General features: G+C 35.9%; 1 protein-coding gene across 2 annotated transcripts in view; it reads left to right on the top strand.

Moving 5' to 3' along the window:
• The first annotated feature begins 9,261 nt into the window (after nt 1-9,261).
• tbc1d22b (TBC1 domain family, member 22B) overlaps nt 9,262-17,219 on the top strand; it is a 57,630-nt gene continuing 49,672 nt past the window's right edge. The window contains exon 1 of one of the 2 annotated variants that reach the window (XM_056259774.1): nt 9,262-9,548. In XM_056259774.1, the coding sequence (XP_056115749.1) occupies nt 9,493-9,548 (56 nt within the window). In that variant the 5' untranslated portion in view covers nt 9,262-9,492. The remainder of the gene's footprint in view (nt 9,549-17,219) is intronic. The other variant, XM_056259775.1, reaches the window with a different exon arrangement.

Raw genomic sequence — 17,219 nt, 5'->3', positions numbered from 1 at the left:
TTACGGATTTATGCATGAAGCGCTCGTTTTAAAGGGATTTCCGCTAAACTGGTTTGTTGAAAAATTATAGAAATACACAGACCACAAAAACGAAAGGGCAAAGACAAAATTGTAACTGCGCGCTTGTCTGTAAAAAGAGAAGCAGAGTCAACATCACAAGTATAATGAGAACTGCACAGAGAGACGATATCATTGGAATCACTTTCAGAACCATTTTTACAGTTAATGAAATGATAAAAACAATGACAGCAAATCAGAATCCACCAGACTTTAAAGACCATGGCATTACAAAAACAATGTTTACACGGGCAGGCACCATGTGGAACCCCCCCCCCCATATTACAGTGGAAAAACCCATTACAGTCTATTTTAAAAGGCTTTTGTATTTTTAATTGTGGTGATAAATATTGTAGATCACATTAGCATGCAAACGAGCCTCTAAAACAGTAAGTGTGTGTGTTTTAAAGAGCTGTGGGAGCGAGTGTTTGCTTCCTGTGTTTCCAGGACTCTTCGGAGCTGCTCGGATAGGAATGTGCCTCTGAGAACGACCCGGACTCTTTTTCTCATCAGAGTCTGTTTCTACCTGTTAAAGTTTTCTCCCAAGCCTTTGCGAGCGGGTTCCTTTGGCTACCCAGCATTCCTTTCTCTGTGACTCACTCAACTCTCAGCTCTTTTGAGCTAAAGGTCATCAGCCGAGAACAAACCTCGGCAACATTCCTGTCCATCTACTCTGGGAGGGCACAGGAATCGATATCCCGACCTGCAACTGCAAACACACGGTTGTTGACAAACCCCTTGTGATTCATCCTTTGGTAAATAGCTGTGTGGCGGCAGTCAAGTTTGGACAAATATGAGGGCCGGGACGAGCTTGTGCAGTTATGAGGACGGTTCTGTGTGTGTCCTCCTCCCCAACAGGAATTACTCACTGGAGTTTGAGTGACTTGAGAACTCCACTGGAGTCAGTTCCCATGCTGGAGAATGATTTGTGGTGGGTGGGATACGTGCATACTGGAGAAATGCATTGGAATGAATGGGAATTTTAGTATTGGGAGTATTCTTTTTGAAAGTTTTTGTCTATCTAAGAAAATTATTAGTGGCGTTTCTCATACTTGGGGTTAGAAATGAGAAGAAACCCTGCATAACTCGTCCTGCAACATTTGTGCTACAGATATGAATGATACCTCACAGTCATAAAGGGCAACTTGTGTTATTTTTTATTTTATTTCATTTAATTTCACAAATGACAAATTCTCAGAATTGTTTCCCCCATGAAATTAGAACATCAAATAATTTTGAAAAATTAAATCTAATCTAAATGTTGATGTTCTACATACCAATTATACCAAATACCAATTATGTGTTGAAGTGAACCATGTGTAAAAAGTGCTAAATTATTAACATTATTAAATCAAATATTTTTTCAGGAAGGTGGGAATAAGACAATGTGCACATTCAAACACTCTTCATACTCTGAATTTTGACCTCTGGAGTAATTTCCCACAACATTATTACAACTATATGTTTACAACTATATTTTCAAAATGCTATAATAATATTAATACATTTTTTAACACTGATAACAGCAATGGCAAACATAAAATGACAAACACCCTTGCACTAATGCTTAACCCTGGAAACCTAAATAAAAATAAAAATAAAAAAATTGACTACTATTTTCATGGGCCAGTGAGCAACAACTAGTTTTTATATCTTGAAAATACCACCTATTATCCAGCAACGACACAAATATTGCGAAGTGTTTTAGAATTTCAAACATGTCAGAAATGTTCTAGAGGTTTCATAACAGAGTTCATAATGCAACTGGAGAAAAAACACACACAAACACAAACAGTTTCCCTTTGAACATCTGTCGTAAGACCTCCTACATACCAAGCCTTCCCATCAACCCCTCCTAGCAGGTTTCCCGTAAAGCCTAGCATCACTTCCTCATTCCTCGGCCTATGATCAGTCAGATATGGACAAGTGAACACTTGCACCTTCTTCCTCTTTTCTCAGCTCAGTCTCACGTCTCCCTCCCACATCATAGGTGGCTTCTTTACACAAATTATTCACTAATTACTTTAATACGATAGGATTAGATTGCTGCACTTTCCATTTTCACTACAGAAAGGATTAATAGCAGCTCTGTGACACATCAGCAGTTTTATGCTGTTGTGGGTACATGATACAAAGGTTTCTAGGAAATGTGGCTCTTTGTTTTTGTGTTAAACATTCATGCGTACTGATGCGTGAATATACTGCAGTTAGATAGATAGATAGATAGATAGATAGATAGATAGATAGATAGATAGATAGATAGATAGATAGATAGATAGATAGATAGATAGATAGATAGATAGATAGATAGATAGATAGATAGGTGGTAGATAGATAGATAGATAGATAGATAGATAGATAGATAGATAGATAGATAGATAGATAGATAGATAGATAGATAGATAGATAGATAGATAGATAGATAGATAGATAGATAGATAGATAGATAGATAGATAGATAGATAGATAGATAGGTAGGTGGTAGATAGATAGATAGATAGATAGATAGATAGATAGATAGATAGATAGATAGATAGATAGATAGATAGATAGATAGATAGATAGATAGATAGATAGATAGATAGATAGATAGATAGATAGATAGATAGATAGATAGAATTCAGACACACTTCTTTTGCCACATACTGATTTTTACCTACTATATAGTAGCGAAGTATTAGATTTCGGATGCATCCATTGTATTCGAAAAAAGTAGGTGAAAAGTCCCTGTATGACCTACTTCTTCTGACAAGATTCTGAAGTGAGCATTCGATGGACATTTTACTATCCCATGAGGCCACTGGAGAGGATTTGTGAATGGCAGTGAAGCGACACAACTGACGCTAGTCACAAAGTAAACTCAAATGTTGTACCTCAGACAGTATGCGATTTCGGACGCAGCGATAGTCCATTTGCTTTGCATTTATTTAATCACATTGCTGCTTAGTAGAGACAACTGATATATATTAAAGAGATCTCAGTTGTGTTTTTGCTTAAATAGATAGATAGATAGATAGATAGATAGATAGATAGATAGATAGATAGATAGATAGATAGATAGATAGATAGATAGATAGATAGATAGATAGATAGATAGATAGATAGATAGATAGATAGATAGATAGATAGATAGATAGATAGATAGATAGATAGATAGATAGATAGATATACTCCAATATACTTTATTTACAACATTGAAAAATCTGATTTTACAGTGTATATAATGCAGTAGCTTTTAGTATCCAAATAGTGTTCAGAGTCCATGAAGGCCATGCGGGTTTGTGCTTAACAAACTGCTTATGTAAACACTCAGGTCTGAGGCACGTGATGAGGTGTCATGAACTCTCTCTGGCACTGAAGCCTTTGTAACAAAGGTGCTCTCAAGACAAGAGGCCATAATGAGGCCGTACTTCCCTTACTGGCATTATGAGGCAAAGGGCACTGGGGCACAATTTATACTTCCTGTCGCATCATATTACAACACTACTAGAATATCTGAATCTGCACGAGGAGGATGTGTGGTACTGAATCTTGGTCACTCTTTAACCAGAACATCATAATATTTTTAGGGCCCACGGTGATAAAAGCAATAGAACAGTGTCAAAAGGCAGTGGTTGTGATCATGCAGTTGCAATAAATGGCATGATAAAATCACATCCTTAAAAAAAAAAAAAAAAAAAGTTTGATGTTTGGCAACACTGACAGGCCGCTTCCACGTGAGTCCAGGACTTTAGACTGCCCAGATCTTTGAGGAGACATGACTAAACCATGCACACTATGAAGCCATCAGATCAGCATGTTCTTTTTGTGTGATGGGGGGTGTGTGTTTCCACATGGCGCATGAAGGATTTATACACTTGCACAAACTTACATCTGATGAATATTACACCATAATCTACAACAGAAATCGCTCTGCCGAGAATCATTTTAGTCAACACACTTAGAACACTGTTGACTGTAATGTGTGTGGCAACTGTACTGTTCTGACCTAGCTCTGTAGCAACACAATGCGATTTTTACACTGGAATGTATTAATGCACACACCACACACACATACTGTATAAATGTATGTATGTCTACTGTATGTATGTATGTATGTATGTATGTGTGTGTGTACGTGTGGTTCACATGGTTCAGTTTGACCCTGCTGGTAGATGCAGTAAATAAACCAATATGGGGGCAAAAAGCATATTTCTCTGTTGACTGGAAAGTAGCTGTGTATTCTGACGCACTCGCGCACACAAACACACACACACACACACACACACACACACACACACACACACACACACACACACACACACACACACACACACACACACACACACACACACACACACACACACACACACACACACACACACACACACACACACACACACACACACACACACACACACACACACAAACAGGTGCACACAAATCTTTGTGGGGACTCTCCATAGGCGTAATGATTTTTATACTGTACAAACTGTATATTCTGTCCCCTTAAACTGCCCCTATCCCTAAACCTACCGATCACACACAACTTTCTGCATTTTTACATTTTCAAAAAACATTATTTAGTATATTTATACGCTATTTTCCTCATGGGGACCGCTGGCTGGTCCCCACAATGTAGGTGATTTCAGGTTTTACTATACTTGTGGGGACATTTGGTCCCCACAATGTAATATAAACATGAACACACACACACACACACACACACACGCATTGGGTTTCCATGTTTAATGGGGACATTCCATAGACATAATGATTTTGATACTGCAAACTGTAACCCTAAAGCTACATCTCTCCTCTAACCCTAAAGCTATATTTTCCAAAAACATAACTTTGTATGATTTATAAGCTGTTCTCATGGGGAGCAAAAAAAAAAATCGATTTCAGATATTGCTATCTTTGTGGGGCTATTTTGTCCTCATAACGTAGGGTATACCTGAACACATTTTGTAAGGGGGAAAATCTGAGAGGTACGATATAGCCTATATACATTGCGTCCGAAATCAAATAATTCCTAGTATGCGAAAAACAGTAGGCCTACGACAAAAGTATGCTAAAAAAGTATATAGTAGGCTTATGAGTGTGTGTGTGTGTGTATGAGTTTGAAGAAGGTCACCCGGGCACTTTTTGCCAACTCTTTTATGAATACTTTGAATTCAGACACACTTCTTTTGCCACATACTGATTTTTACCTACTATATAGTAGCGAAGTATTAGATTTCGGATGCATCCATTGTATTCGGAAAAAGTAGGTGAAAAGTCCCTGTATGACCTACTTCTTCTGACAAGATTCTGAAGTGAGCATTCGATGGACATTTTACTATCCCATGAGGCCACTGGAGAGGATTTGTGAATGGCAGTGAAGCGACACAACTGACGCTAGTCACAAAGTAAACTCAAATGTTGTACCTCAGACAGTATGCGATTTCGGACGCAGCGATAGTCCATTTGCTTTGCATTTATTTAATCACATTGCTGCTTAGTAGAGACAACTGATATATATTAAAGAGATCTCAGTTGTGTTTTTGCTTCCGATGGGATGCACGAGCCCAGTTTTCTGCTCTAGTGAAGTCCATTCACACATGTGCGATCACTTTAAATATAGAACATCTCAGAAGAGGAGGTGGAGTGTGCTTCGGGTTTTCCTCAGTTCCTCTACTCTTCCAGTCAGTGCTCTGCCGTTGTGACCTACTTCCCCTCTTCCATGACCCACTTCCTGCACTTCCACTCCGACCAAACGCTCGCTTCCGCCGCCGGTGCCAGTCTCAACCAGGCCTCTTGTATAACGAGCTGAGACACACACACACACACACACACGCACACACACTTTGAGCCGGATGGAGTCAGAGACTAACTGTCTCTCTTCAGTCTGTGGGTGGCACAGACAGAGACTACATGTCCTTGGCAGGGAGCTATTGTGTTCACACTCTTTATGGAAGGCGATATCAATGTGTCAGGCCTTGGAGTGGAACAACATGCTAGGCCTACTCATTGAGGAGAAAGAATCTGCTTTAGTTCAGATCCTTTCATTGAGCTGATGAAATGCGCACAATGAAGGTTTTTAGTGATTCCAGGCTTGTTATAGCTTGATTTTATACTTTGTGCCTCAGTTCTGAATGAATTGCAAGGACCGGATGAAAGAAAACACCAAGATTAGTTTGCGTTTATTATATGGACTGTAAATGCCCAGAAGTAATATCATAAATTAAATCTCTTTAAGAGTTGTTACATTAACATTTATGTATTTGACAGATGCATTTATCCATCCGGGTTTTTTTATTGGCAAAAAATGATTGCAAATAAACAACCAGCATTTGATGTTCTAATATTTGAGCTGAGGTGTTTATTTCTCCAGGGTAGCGTTGAGATTAAAATGCAATTTTTAAACTAGCAAGTATTCTGTCAAAAATATCCCAGTAATCACACATGTGGCTATTGTTGACTAACACTTTAAAAAAATTAACTCTGAAATAAACAAATAAATAAACAAACAAACATATATTTTATGTATATATAACATTTAAAAAAAGAATGAATTAATATTAATAAAAGCTATATAGATATAAATAATAAAAAAAAGCACATAACAAAATTGCTAAAACTTAAGTTAATATAAAAAACTGAAAAATCTAAAAAAAATAAAAGCTGATTCAAAATATTAATAAATACTATAAAGTTTGAAAAATGTTGTCAAACATTTCTCAACAAATGTCCATTGGCAGACGAAACATCAATACGATCTAAGGAAAATGTCTAGTTTTTTAACTGACTCAACAAATTCATCTGTCTTAGGCCGGATTATTGCATATGAGACCCAATTTATGAGTCACTCACAACTGTATATTTTACCTTTATAGGACGGTGTGCTGTATTTATAGCTCAATAATCTCACTTATGTCCACAATTGTTTCATTTGCATCTTATTTCATTTCTTTATATCTCAGTTAAGTCTCCTGACTTATGAAAGAGCAACATCAGAGCAATAGCCTTCTCCTCTGGGTGGGCTTTGAAGTGCTTATGTGGAGTTTTTCCTTATTTTCCTTCGGAGAAGAGTGACATACTGTCCATGCTGCTGAAGCAGGATATTGTCTTTCAAGTCTTCCTGTCTCAGTCTGCTGACCAATGAGACAGAACCGACTGCATGCACTTGATAACCCGACTCTGGGAGTGTGTGGCGCTGAGGAAGCAACAGCACACACACACACACACATGCCTTTGAGCTCACTTGACGAAAAAAACACAAACACAGGGGAATTAGGAGGAAAATAAAGCGGCATTCCACAGATGCCATGGCTTCCTGAAGGACGCAGGCAGCGTGACCTTTCATCTGTTTGTTTCATGTGTGTGTGTGTCACGAGTCTGAATGAACTCAAAGGAAGCACTTTAATGAGGGGGCAACTTTTCACCAGGGAGGGTCTCAAACACAAACACAGGAGCGGAGTGAACACATTCACAGCATTTAACACTCATTTCCCCATCCATTATGGACACAAACATAATACTTATCAGCACTTTAAGACATTGTAAATGAACCCCAATGAACTCAGTGTGATGAGAGTACTGTTACTGTATGAATGTTGAGGAAGTTCTTCTGTTTTAAGGGCCCTTGTAGAACAACAATAGCAAAAGCTATTTAAGTGCACAGGTTCTAGGAATATAGTTCACAGGAAGCATCATTTCCAACTTTCCACTAAGGATGTTTGCATAATTGCTTTGTCCTGGGCATATTTACTATTTTGTGCACGCATCTGCAGCTGTTGTTATTTTTAACCTTTTTTATTATTAATCATTCTAATAATAGAAACGTTAACGTTGCATGCGACTCCTAATCTAATCAGTATTAGTATATAATCCATTCATGACATACATGTTTTCATGCACTCATGATTTATTATGTTTCGACTGAAAAGTAAAAAATACTTAATAATAAAGTATCAAACTTTTTGTCATAATAAAGAGAACAAAATTGGCAACACTTTACAATAAGGTTCCATTTATTAACATTAATATATTACAAAAACATGAACTAACTGTGAAAATGCTTATAAAGCATTTATTAGTCTTCGTTAAAATGATCTGTAACATTTTCTAATACGTTATGAAAATCAAGTTTTATTATTATTTAATGGATCTGAGCTAATATGAACTAACTCTATTTTTAGTAAATAACTTTAACAAAGATTAATAAATACTGTTACAAATTGTTATCTCATTGTTAATGCATTAAATAATGTGACCTTATTGTAAAGTGTTACCACAAAAAAAACAAAAAGTAACCCTTTTACTGTATTAACAATCACCTTTCTAAATGCATGCCATTTTTGTGGTTTAACAGAGTGATAAAGCTTTAGTCATTTTAGTTTTTCAACATAGTAAAATAACAAAAAGGGTTTTTTATTTGCATGTTATTATAAAATTGGGATTTTTACATAGGCTTATACCATAAAACATAAAGAAAGTCATTGTTGAAAAAACATGATGATTGAAAAAGTCTAAGAATAGTTCTGCTAATTTAGTAACAGATGAATACAGCAATTTTAGGCTTTAGTAGAAGAACTTGTAAGTATTTCAGTCAGACCTAAGCAGAGCACCCTGATTTATATGTGACTGCTGCCACCTAGTGTTCAGATTGGGGAACTGCGAAATGACATTTTCATTAATACTTTGTAATGCATAATGGTTAACTTTTTATTAATCACATAGTTAATTAATCACATTTATTTTATTATTTTATTTATTACAATTATATTCATAGTGAAGTATTTATACATCATGACAGTATTTGTTTTACTGATTTTAATTGATGCCGATTTCTTTAAACAAAATTCAAATAGGATCCAATGAGATTCTATGAAGATATTCATTTGGAATAATAGGAATTACAATCAAACATCAGGAGGAGGGGCGATACAAAGTTCTGGAACTTTGGTAGCAGGAGATTATGGAACCTTTGGAATGCAGACACAAGACCCTTCTTTTTCCCCCTGTGTTTTCTGTATTGCACTATTGTCCACTTTATGTTCTACAATAGTGTATTATTCTGTACATTATAAGGCGTGCACATTTTACAAACATCATTACAAGCAAACGTTTGAGAATATAGGCGTTGTAGAGATCAAAATATTTAACTAAACTACGCGTCTCCATCTAATAAAACTCGAACCCCATTGGTCCACTCCTCTGCACCTGTCCTTCATTTCAGCCAATCACAGCGCGACCTCACGCACCTCCAAGATGGCGACGTCCATCCAGAACCGCTGTAGGCACATTCTGTGTTGGCAAAATACTCGCGATAACTAATCAAAACAAAGTCAGGCACACGCGGCAATACAACTAATCATATCGTGGTCGCCTTTGGATATCTGCACATGTCAGTTGACGGCGTGGTTTTCGTTTTCATGGCTGTTTCAGAGTGAAATTGGGCGTCCTCTCGCCATGGCCACCGACAACAGGATTCATTTCTGGAGGAGAAACCAAAAGGTTCCCGGGAGGTGAATTTGATCATTTATTTCTTTTTATAAAGTAGCTTTAAAGTGTGTTATTTTATTGGCAGAAGTCATTTTATATTAATATATCGGCTCTGACTAGCTGCTTTGTTTCCTGGACTCTGGATGTGTGTCAAACCCTGGTGAGCTGTCTATTTTGACAGCATGCTTGGCATCCTAGACGTATGTTAGGTTTTTGGTCATCAAAGATGTTGTAAATATCTAAATTACTTATTTAGATTATTATAGATTATTTTGACATGTTATGAAACCACTTGTCGTTGCGAAGTTAATGTGGGTTAATGTCAACCATAACAAAAGTTCACCATGTAAACATAGTTGCCACCAAAATACCTTATTGTTATTACAACTTTGAAACTGTTAACTTTGGTTTAGTCTCTCCATTGTCATCAAAAACAAAAAGCTTACACAATATGATGTCCAAATAATTTGGTTGTGATGTTAATAATAATAATTACTGAATGTACAATGCTATCAATGTACTGGCCTATACAATGGTTGCAATAGTAATTTATGTAAGGGAAACACAACTTCCTGCCAAGTTTTAGTTGTTTTCTAAACACTATTTAATTAAAAGCTCTTAAAGCTGGTATGCAGGTTTGGCCTCTTTGTCTTTGCTGGGGCTTTTGTTAAGTCTGACTCTGGACAGTTTGCTGAGTGTGCTTCGTTGCAGGTTGTTTGGATTTTAGTGGTCACAGACAGAATCAGTTCATCTGACTCTGCGTGAATGTGAGCTTTTGATGACTGGACAGTTTCCTGTAGATCAGATTTTATATTGGGCCATTACATAATCTTGCAAAAGAGGAACTAAAGAGGAACTCTCATGCAGGAGATTCACTGCTGTTCGTGCTGCTACTGTGGCGTACTGTGCAGTCACAGAAATATTTGCATATGGAATTGTTTTTCTGGGGCATTTCTTTGCCTTTATGGGATTTGTTTCTAGCCATGTTAAAATAAAGTCTGTTTTTGTCCAATAGCTTATTCAGTCTTTATATTCAGATATGTTTATTTCTCATTAACCCTAAAACAGGAGTGGAAATTGATCATCAAAAATAATTTCATGTTATTTTTTAATTTTATCTGGACTTAAGTAAAACATATCCAAAGGAATTTTACAAATATTTGATATAGTTTGGATTTTATGAGTTGTATCTCCCGGGTATGTAATATGATATTGTTCCTACAATATTGTATTTTATTTATTTATTTATTTTTCAGAAAAAAAGTAAGATTAATATGCCTACTTTATACAAAGTCAGAATGTCCAGCACTATGGATGGACATGTTGGCTTTAGGTCAAACTGGCCAAACGAGCACATAAAATTTTAACCAAGTCATGTGACCCACATTCTCCAAACAGACTCAACTATGATATTGACAACAGTACTGGATGAAAAATTCTTTCTCCTGCCTCCTACAAGAGACTAAACAATATGTATCCCGTGGTACACGTTGTCTCTTTTAGGGTTAACACAGCATGAGTTGTATTCATTGAAATATACAGATCATTTGCTATTATCTCAATATTATGTCAGTATCTGGAAGTTATTGTCAGAAGAAGGTATTGATTAGGTTGTTAACTTGACATTGACTTTTAGTCCTAGATCTTGTTCTTGTCCAGATTCCTGAGCACACACTCTTACAGAATTGAAGGGGGACACAATCTATGCTATGATCATAGTGAATCTTTTTTTATTAAAGGAACACTCCGACTTTTTGGGACTTTAGCCTATTCACCTTATCCCCCAGAGTTAGATAAGTCCATACATACCTTTTTCATCTCCGTGCGTGCTATAAGTCTGTTTGACGCACCCACCGCTAGCCTAGCTTAGCACAAAGACTGGATGTAAATGGTTGCAGCTAGCATACTAATCCCAATAAGTGACAAAATAGCGCAAACATTTTCCTATTTACATGTTGTGATTTGTATAGTCACAGAGTGTACAAAAAACAAAGTCACATGAGACACAGACATATTTTAACCGTATAAATACTGGGAACTATATTCTCTGAAGATAGTCTGAAGACAACATGTAAATAGGACAATGCTTGCGCTATTTTGTCACTTATTTGGATTAGTATGCTAGCTGCAACCATTTACATCCAGTCTTTGTGCTAAGCTATGCTAGCGGTGGGTGCGTCAAACAGACTTATAGCACGCACGGAGATGAAAAAGGTATGTATGGACTTATCTAACTCTGGGGGATAAGGTGAATAGGCTAAAGTCCCGAAAAGTCGGAGTGTTCCTTTAAAGTTACCATATTAAAGTTGCGATAGGCTAATGTTTTCTTCCCTGTTGTGACGTATATCTGAGTGAAACGGCTTCTCGAACAAGAAAAATGTAGGGTGAGACTTTGTCCATCAGGAATGGATTGGATGGTTGTGGTTTGCTATTGGTGGATTTCATGATGTGAGTGACGGGTTGTCCCGCCCTCGTGCCAGATTAAACATCATCAGAGAAGAGAAGAGAAGAGACGTCGCTGCAAGAGGGAGGGGGAAATGTTTTGATTCAATATTACGAGGGCACATGAATTAAAAAAAAAAGTATGTGCATGGACAAATCATTTATAATACATCCTGCAATATTCCATAAAAAAATAAGAATGGTCCATTTTGATTTCACAGTGACTTTAAATGGAAAAAACCAACAACATATTTTAGGGTAAAAAAAAAAATGTTTTCAGGGGCATGTTGCACAAGATATTAAAAATAGCTTTAAAATAATGCCTCCAGATAATGTAACTGATATTTGAGTAATTTGTATTATTTTTGTTTTAGAAAGTAGAGAATTCTTGCACTACTGTTCAAAAGTTTGGGGTTTTGTTTTTGAAAAAGAAGATTCTTACTAATCATTTATTTGATCCAAAATACAGTCATGAACAGTTAGCCTATATTGTTAAATATTATTAATTTAAAATAAGTTTTGTATTTTTAATATATATATATTTGAACTGTATTTAAAAATACAATCGTCATTACTTCAGAAATTATTCTATGCTGATTTGTTGCTCAAGAAACATTTCTTATTTTTATCCATGCTGAAAACAGTTGTGCTGCTTTCTTAATATTTTTGTCAAAACAGTGATGCATTTTTTCCCAGGATTTTTTGATGAATAGAAAGTTCAAAAGAACTTTGAAAGTGTTTATTTAAAACAGAAATATTTTGTAACATTGTAATTGTCTTTACTGTCATTTTGGATCAATTTATTGTGTCCTTGTTGAATAAAAGTACCAATTTCTTTAAAAAAAAATCACACTGAGCCCAAACTTTTGAAATATGAAGCTATTTATATGGTAGTGGTAGTCAATCTCAATCAGTATGCACTACAGTATATAATTTTTCTTTTTTTTAAATAAAGTAAAAATTCCTAAACTTTAATTAACCGAGAATCGTCGAGCTGTTTTTTGAAATGGTTCTCTTAAAATAATTGGTATGTAAAAGTTTTACTTAAGTGTTCATGACCTCATCATTTCAGAAAGTTTAAGTTGCTGTATGATGAGCAGATCATGATGTAGATGATGTTAAAAACAGATGGATGGGAAAGATGAACCTGCTGTTATTGTTTGGGTGTGGTTGTTATCCAGACGGTTTGAGTTGCTTGTTCAGGTGAATCTGCAGCAGTTGGAGGGCGCACAGTGGGTGTGTTCCTGCTGTAACAGTGGATGAGAGGTGTGGCCACTTTCCTCACCATTTATCTCATTCAACAGAAGGGACAGAGCATGCAAAACTGATACTAGATGCCTCCAGACAACCTTGGTGTCTTCTCGGTCAAATAACACGAGCCACAGTTGTATAGAGGCTAGGGTTGTTACCAACATTTCTGCAGTCTGTACCAGTATTAAGTGTGCGGTTCTTTGTACCAATTTCAGTACTAGAGCAAAAACTGTTGAATTAAAGGTACAGTATGTAACTTTTCTCACTCTAGCGAGAAACTACTGCATGTGTCTTGTGGAAGAACATATTAGCCGGAGCTACTTCTCTCTGTTTATGTGTATGTCGAGTCACGCAGATACAGGGCTACTCCTCAGAGTCTCCGCTAAGTTTCACAGATTTCTGTGAACCAAACAGACTGAGCGCAATAGAATTGGAGCATAAGAATTCGAACAAAACAAATATGCTTTGCTAAAATATTTGTTGGACAATAATGTCATATTTAGATTTTTAAATCTACAAGTGCATTTTTATGAAAGCATGAACTGTAAAGTGACTATTGTAATGGGGTAATCAAATAGCCAAATATAATTAGTCTGTTCTTTTACTTACTATTTTCATTTTTAGTGGATTTAACTTCTACTTTAAAAAGCATTATTTACATGGTTTTACATGGTAATGTGATTTTAACCCTTTTTTGTACACACAGTAACAGCCTACATGCATGATTACATTCACTATAATTGTTTTCATAGTCTTCAATATGATCATTGTTTGTAGGACAACATTAAACAGGATGTGAAAATATATATATTTTTTAAAATAATTTAAGAATTTTTGTATCCAAAGAGAAAAAATTTAAATATACCGACTTCGAGATATATATATATATATATACCATATATCGCCATTTAGCCAAATAATACAGAGATATGATTTATTTATTTTTGTCCGCTCGGTCTAAGATAGTCTGAATATGAACATTTAGTATACCCAGGGATTTCTTATTCAGGATAAGACAAAAGCCCTGTTTGGAAGAAGGATTCATGAGGAACTGTCCTCACTCATTATATCAATTTTTAACAAAAAAGTTACATACTAGTAACTGTACCTTTAAGTACTTAAAAAAAAAAAAAGTGTCCCATTTCGTTGGTTATCACATCGCAGTTTCCGGTTCAATCATGCATTTAAATTGTCTATCCAGAAACTTATAGCAGGAAACTAAACTTGTATTCAGATTGTGAATGGGTAATGAACAGAAAGCAAGATATAAGGCTAAGACTGCCCATCTCTAGTCTAAACAGCAAGCTCACTGCATTTTGCACTCTCCTGAAAACTCCTGTTGTAATAAAACTGTCTTAAATGTACAATGAATCTCTTATTTACATTGTGTTTACACGGTGTGCGGCTCATGTTGAACAAAGCACAACAAGGTTTCAGCGGTGTGACACAGATTCTGACTAACTTACTGACCAGCACCTCTGATAGGCTATTGTGTTCAGGCGCTCAACAGATATGATTGTGATTGACTGCTCAACGCTTTAACAAACACAAACGTCTCTCAGCGGGCACCGAATCTACCCGGTACTTGGTACTACCGGTACGGCACAGCAGTGCTGTCACAGAAAGACACAGAATGTGTCTTCTGGTTCTGTCTGTTGATAGCTGAATTATGGACTTGTTTAATTCACTTTAGTAAAATTCCCATTAAGGGAAATGAATAATTACATTTATAGCTTTTCCACTATGTTAGCTTTTGTATGTAGATTATAGTGTGGAACAGTTGTGTGTGTGTGTGTGTATAGCAGAAGGAACACCACAAGTCTAAGATAACGCTGCCCTCCGGCAAGCTGCTCGTTTATTCAAACACACTCCTTGCTCACAGCCTAATATTTAATGCAAATGCAAGCAGCTTGCTTACATATCTGGAAGTAATTTACCTTTTATTTTGCACTCTCATAAAAATTGATGAGCCATATTTCAGCTGCATTGTGTTTTTGCCAATTATTCTGTGGTCCCATTTGCACATAATGCATTTAGTATTGTTGATTTCAACAGAAAAGGGCCTTGTAACAACCATACCGTTAATTTTCCTTTCAAAAATATGACCACACGTATGGCCCTGTGTTCCCCGTAAAAATTCTGCTTAGCACTGCAGTCTTTGGACTTATTTCACCGTTGTGCAGAATATTGCACAGTAACTCATGATAGCCTCTAATATTGTAGAGATTCATATTTATATGTTGTTGTAATGTGGAGGGCCCAGCAGTGTGCTTGACTTGTAATTTGAGATGTATTTTTTGCTGTCACCAAGGACTAGCAGGTCTATCCTCTTGCTCAGGAATTGTTTTAAACTACCTTTACTCCTCCAGATATTGGTTTTCGCTGTGTGTTTCTGACTTAGTGCCGGGGGATGTATTGAATATTCAGAGTCAGAGCTCCAGACTAACATTTGAGAGTTCAACAGATGGTGGCGCCAGCACCTGATTTGGTATAGCGATGGGGGGAAATTTGTCATGAAAGTTAATTTAATCATACAATTACTATTGTTTTGCACTAATAAGTGCAGTTACTATTTGGATTAAATGTTTGTTAATTGGAAAATTGACAGTAATGCACTGAGCTTGAATTGATAAGCAGATCAAATTAACTTTTAGTAACAACAGTCACGTGCAAAAACCAAAATCTAATTTTTATTGAGGAAAATGTAAATAATCTACTCGTATTGAATGTACCATTATAGTATCATACTGAACTGACCAACAGCTTCAGTGATTCAGTGCTCTTTAGTTGTTTACTGTGTAATTTCAGTCACAATTTGAAGAAATGTTTTTGTTTTTCATTTTGTTTTTCAAGACTTTGTGACTTCCTTTTTTTCACATATTAGGGAGTGGAAATGTCTAATCTATTGGGTATAGTGGTCTGGTAATGTAATGTTTTTTATTTATTTTTTATATATAAAGTAAAAGTGATTGTTTGCCACAAAGTGTTAGTTTTTCTACATCTTTGAACTTAGGTTTACAAATCATCACATTAAAAATAACATTAAAATTGGATAATCTTTAGAGATTTGAAGTGCTGGACAAAGCTGTTAACCAAACTTACAATTAAATTTCATATTTGAAATCACCAATACAATCTGACTTGAACTGCATCATAAATAAGGATGCAATGGATCACAGTTGATCCGTGATTCTTACTAGACCAGGCCCCACGGTTTGGCATGCATGTGATTCGCAGATGAATTGCTTAGTTTAACCATCATAGGGTGAAAGTTTGTGAAAGTGAAAAATTATCTTATCCGATATGATCTGAACCGTGAGTTTAGTGATCTGTTGCACCACTAATCATAAATCTTGTTTCTTATGCTCAAAAGGTATTAAAAAGTGTATATTTTAGGCACGTAATCCACCATATTGCGTGTTTCAGTGTCCCCTCATTCATTCATTCATAGTAATACGAGTGAACCGTCAATAGCCTTTGATTCTATGCATAGTCTTTGAATATCTTCCAAAATGTCCAGAATACAACATAGAACTCCCTGCACACTACTGTATCTCATAATGCAGTGTACTTATGTTACTTGACCTTCAATTTCATTGTAACTGTTGGGATTTGTAATCAGTTTCCTTATTGGCAGCTAGGTGATAAGATAGATAAGATAAATAAGAAAACGTTTTTTTTTTTTTTTTTTTAGGATTAAACCTAACCCTAACTACCATTCAAAAGTAATATTATGAATATTATTGCAATTCAAAATAATTGTTTTCTATGTAATATATTTTAAAATGTAATTAAATTCATGTGATGCAAAGATGAATTTTCAGCATCATTACTCCAGTCGTGTCACATGATCCTTCAGAAATCATTCTGATTTTATGATTTGCTGCTCAAGAAACATTTCTTATTGTAATCAATGTTGAAAAGGGTTGTGGTGCTTAATGTTTGTGGGAACCATGATATTACTTTTTGAGGAATATTTGATGAATGGAAAATGCAAAAGA

This window comes from Rhinichthys klamathensis, unplaced genomic scaffold, assembly GCF_029890125.1.
Source record: "Rhinichthys klamathensis goyatoka isolate OS25496 unplaced genomic scaffold, OSU_Roscu_1.1 h1tg000169l_1, whole genome shotgun sequence".
In the NCBI taxonomy this organism is placed as follows: Eukaryota; Metazoa; Chordata; class Actinopteri; order Cypriniformes; family Leuciscidae; genus Rhinichthys; species Rhinichthys klamathensis.
This window is presented reverse-complemented; position numbering and strand designations above follow the sequence as displayed.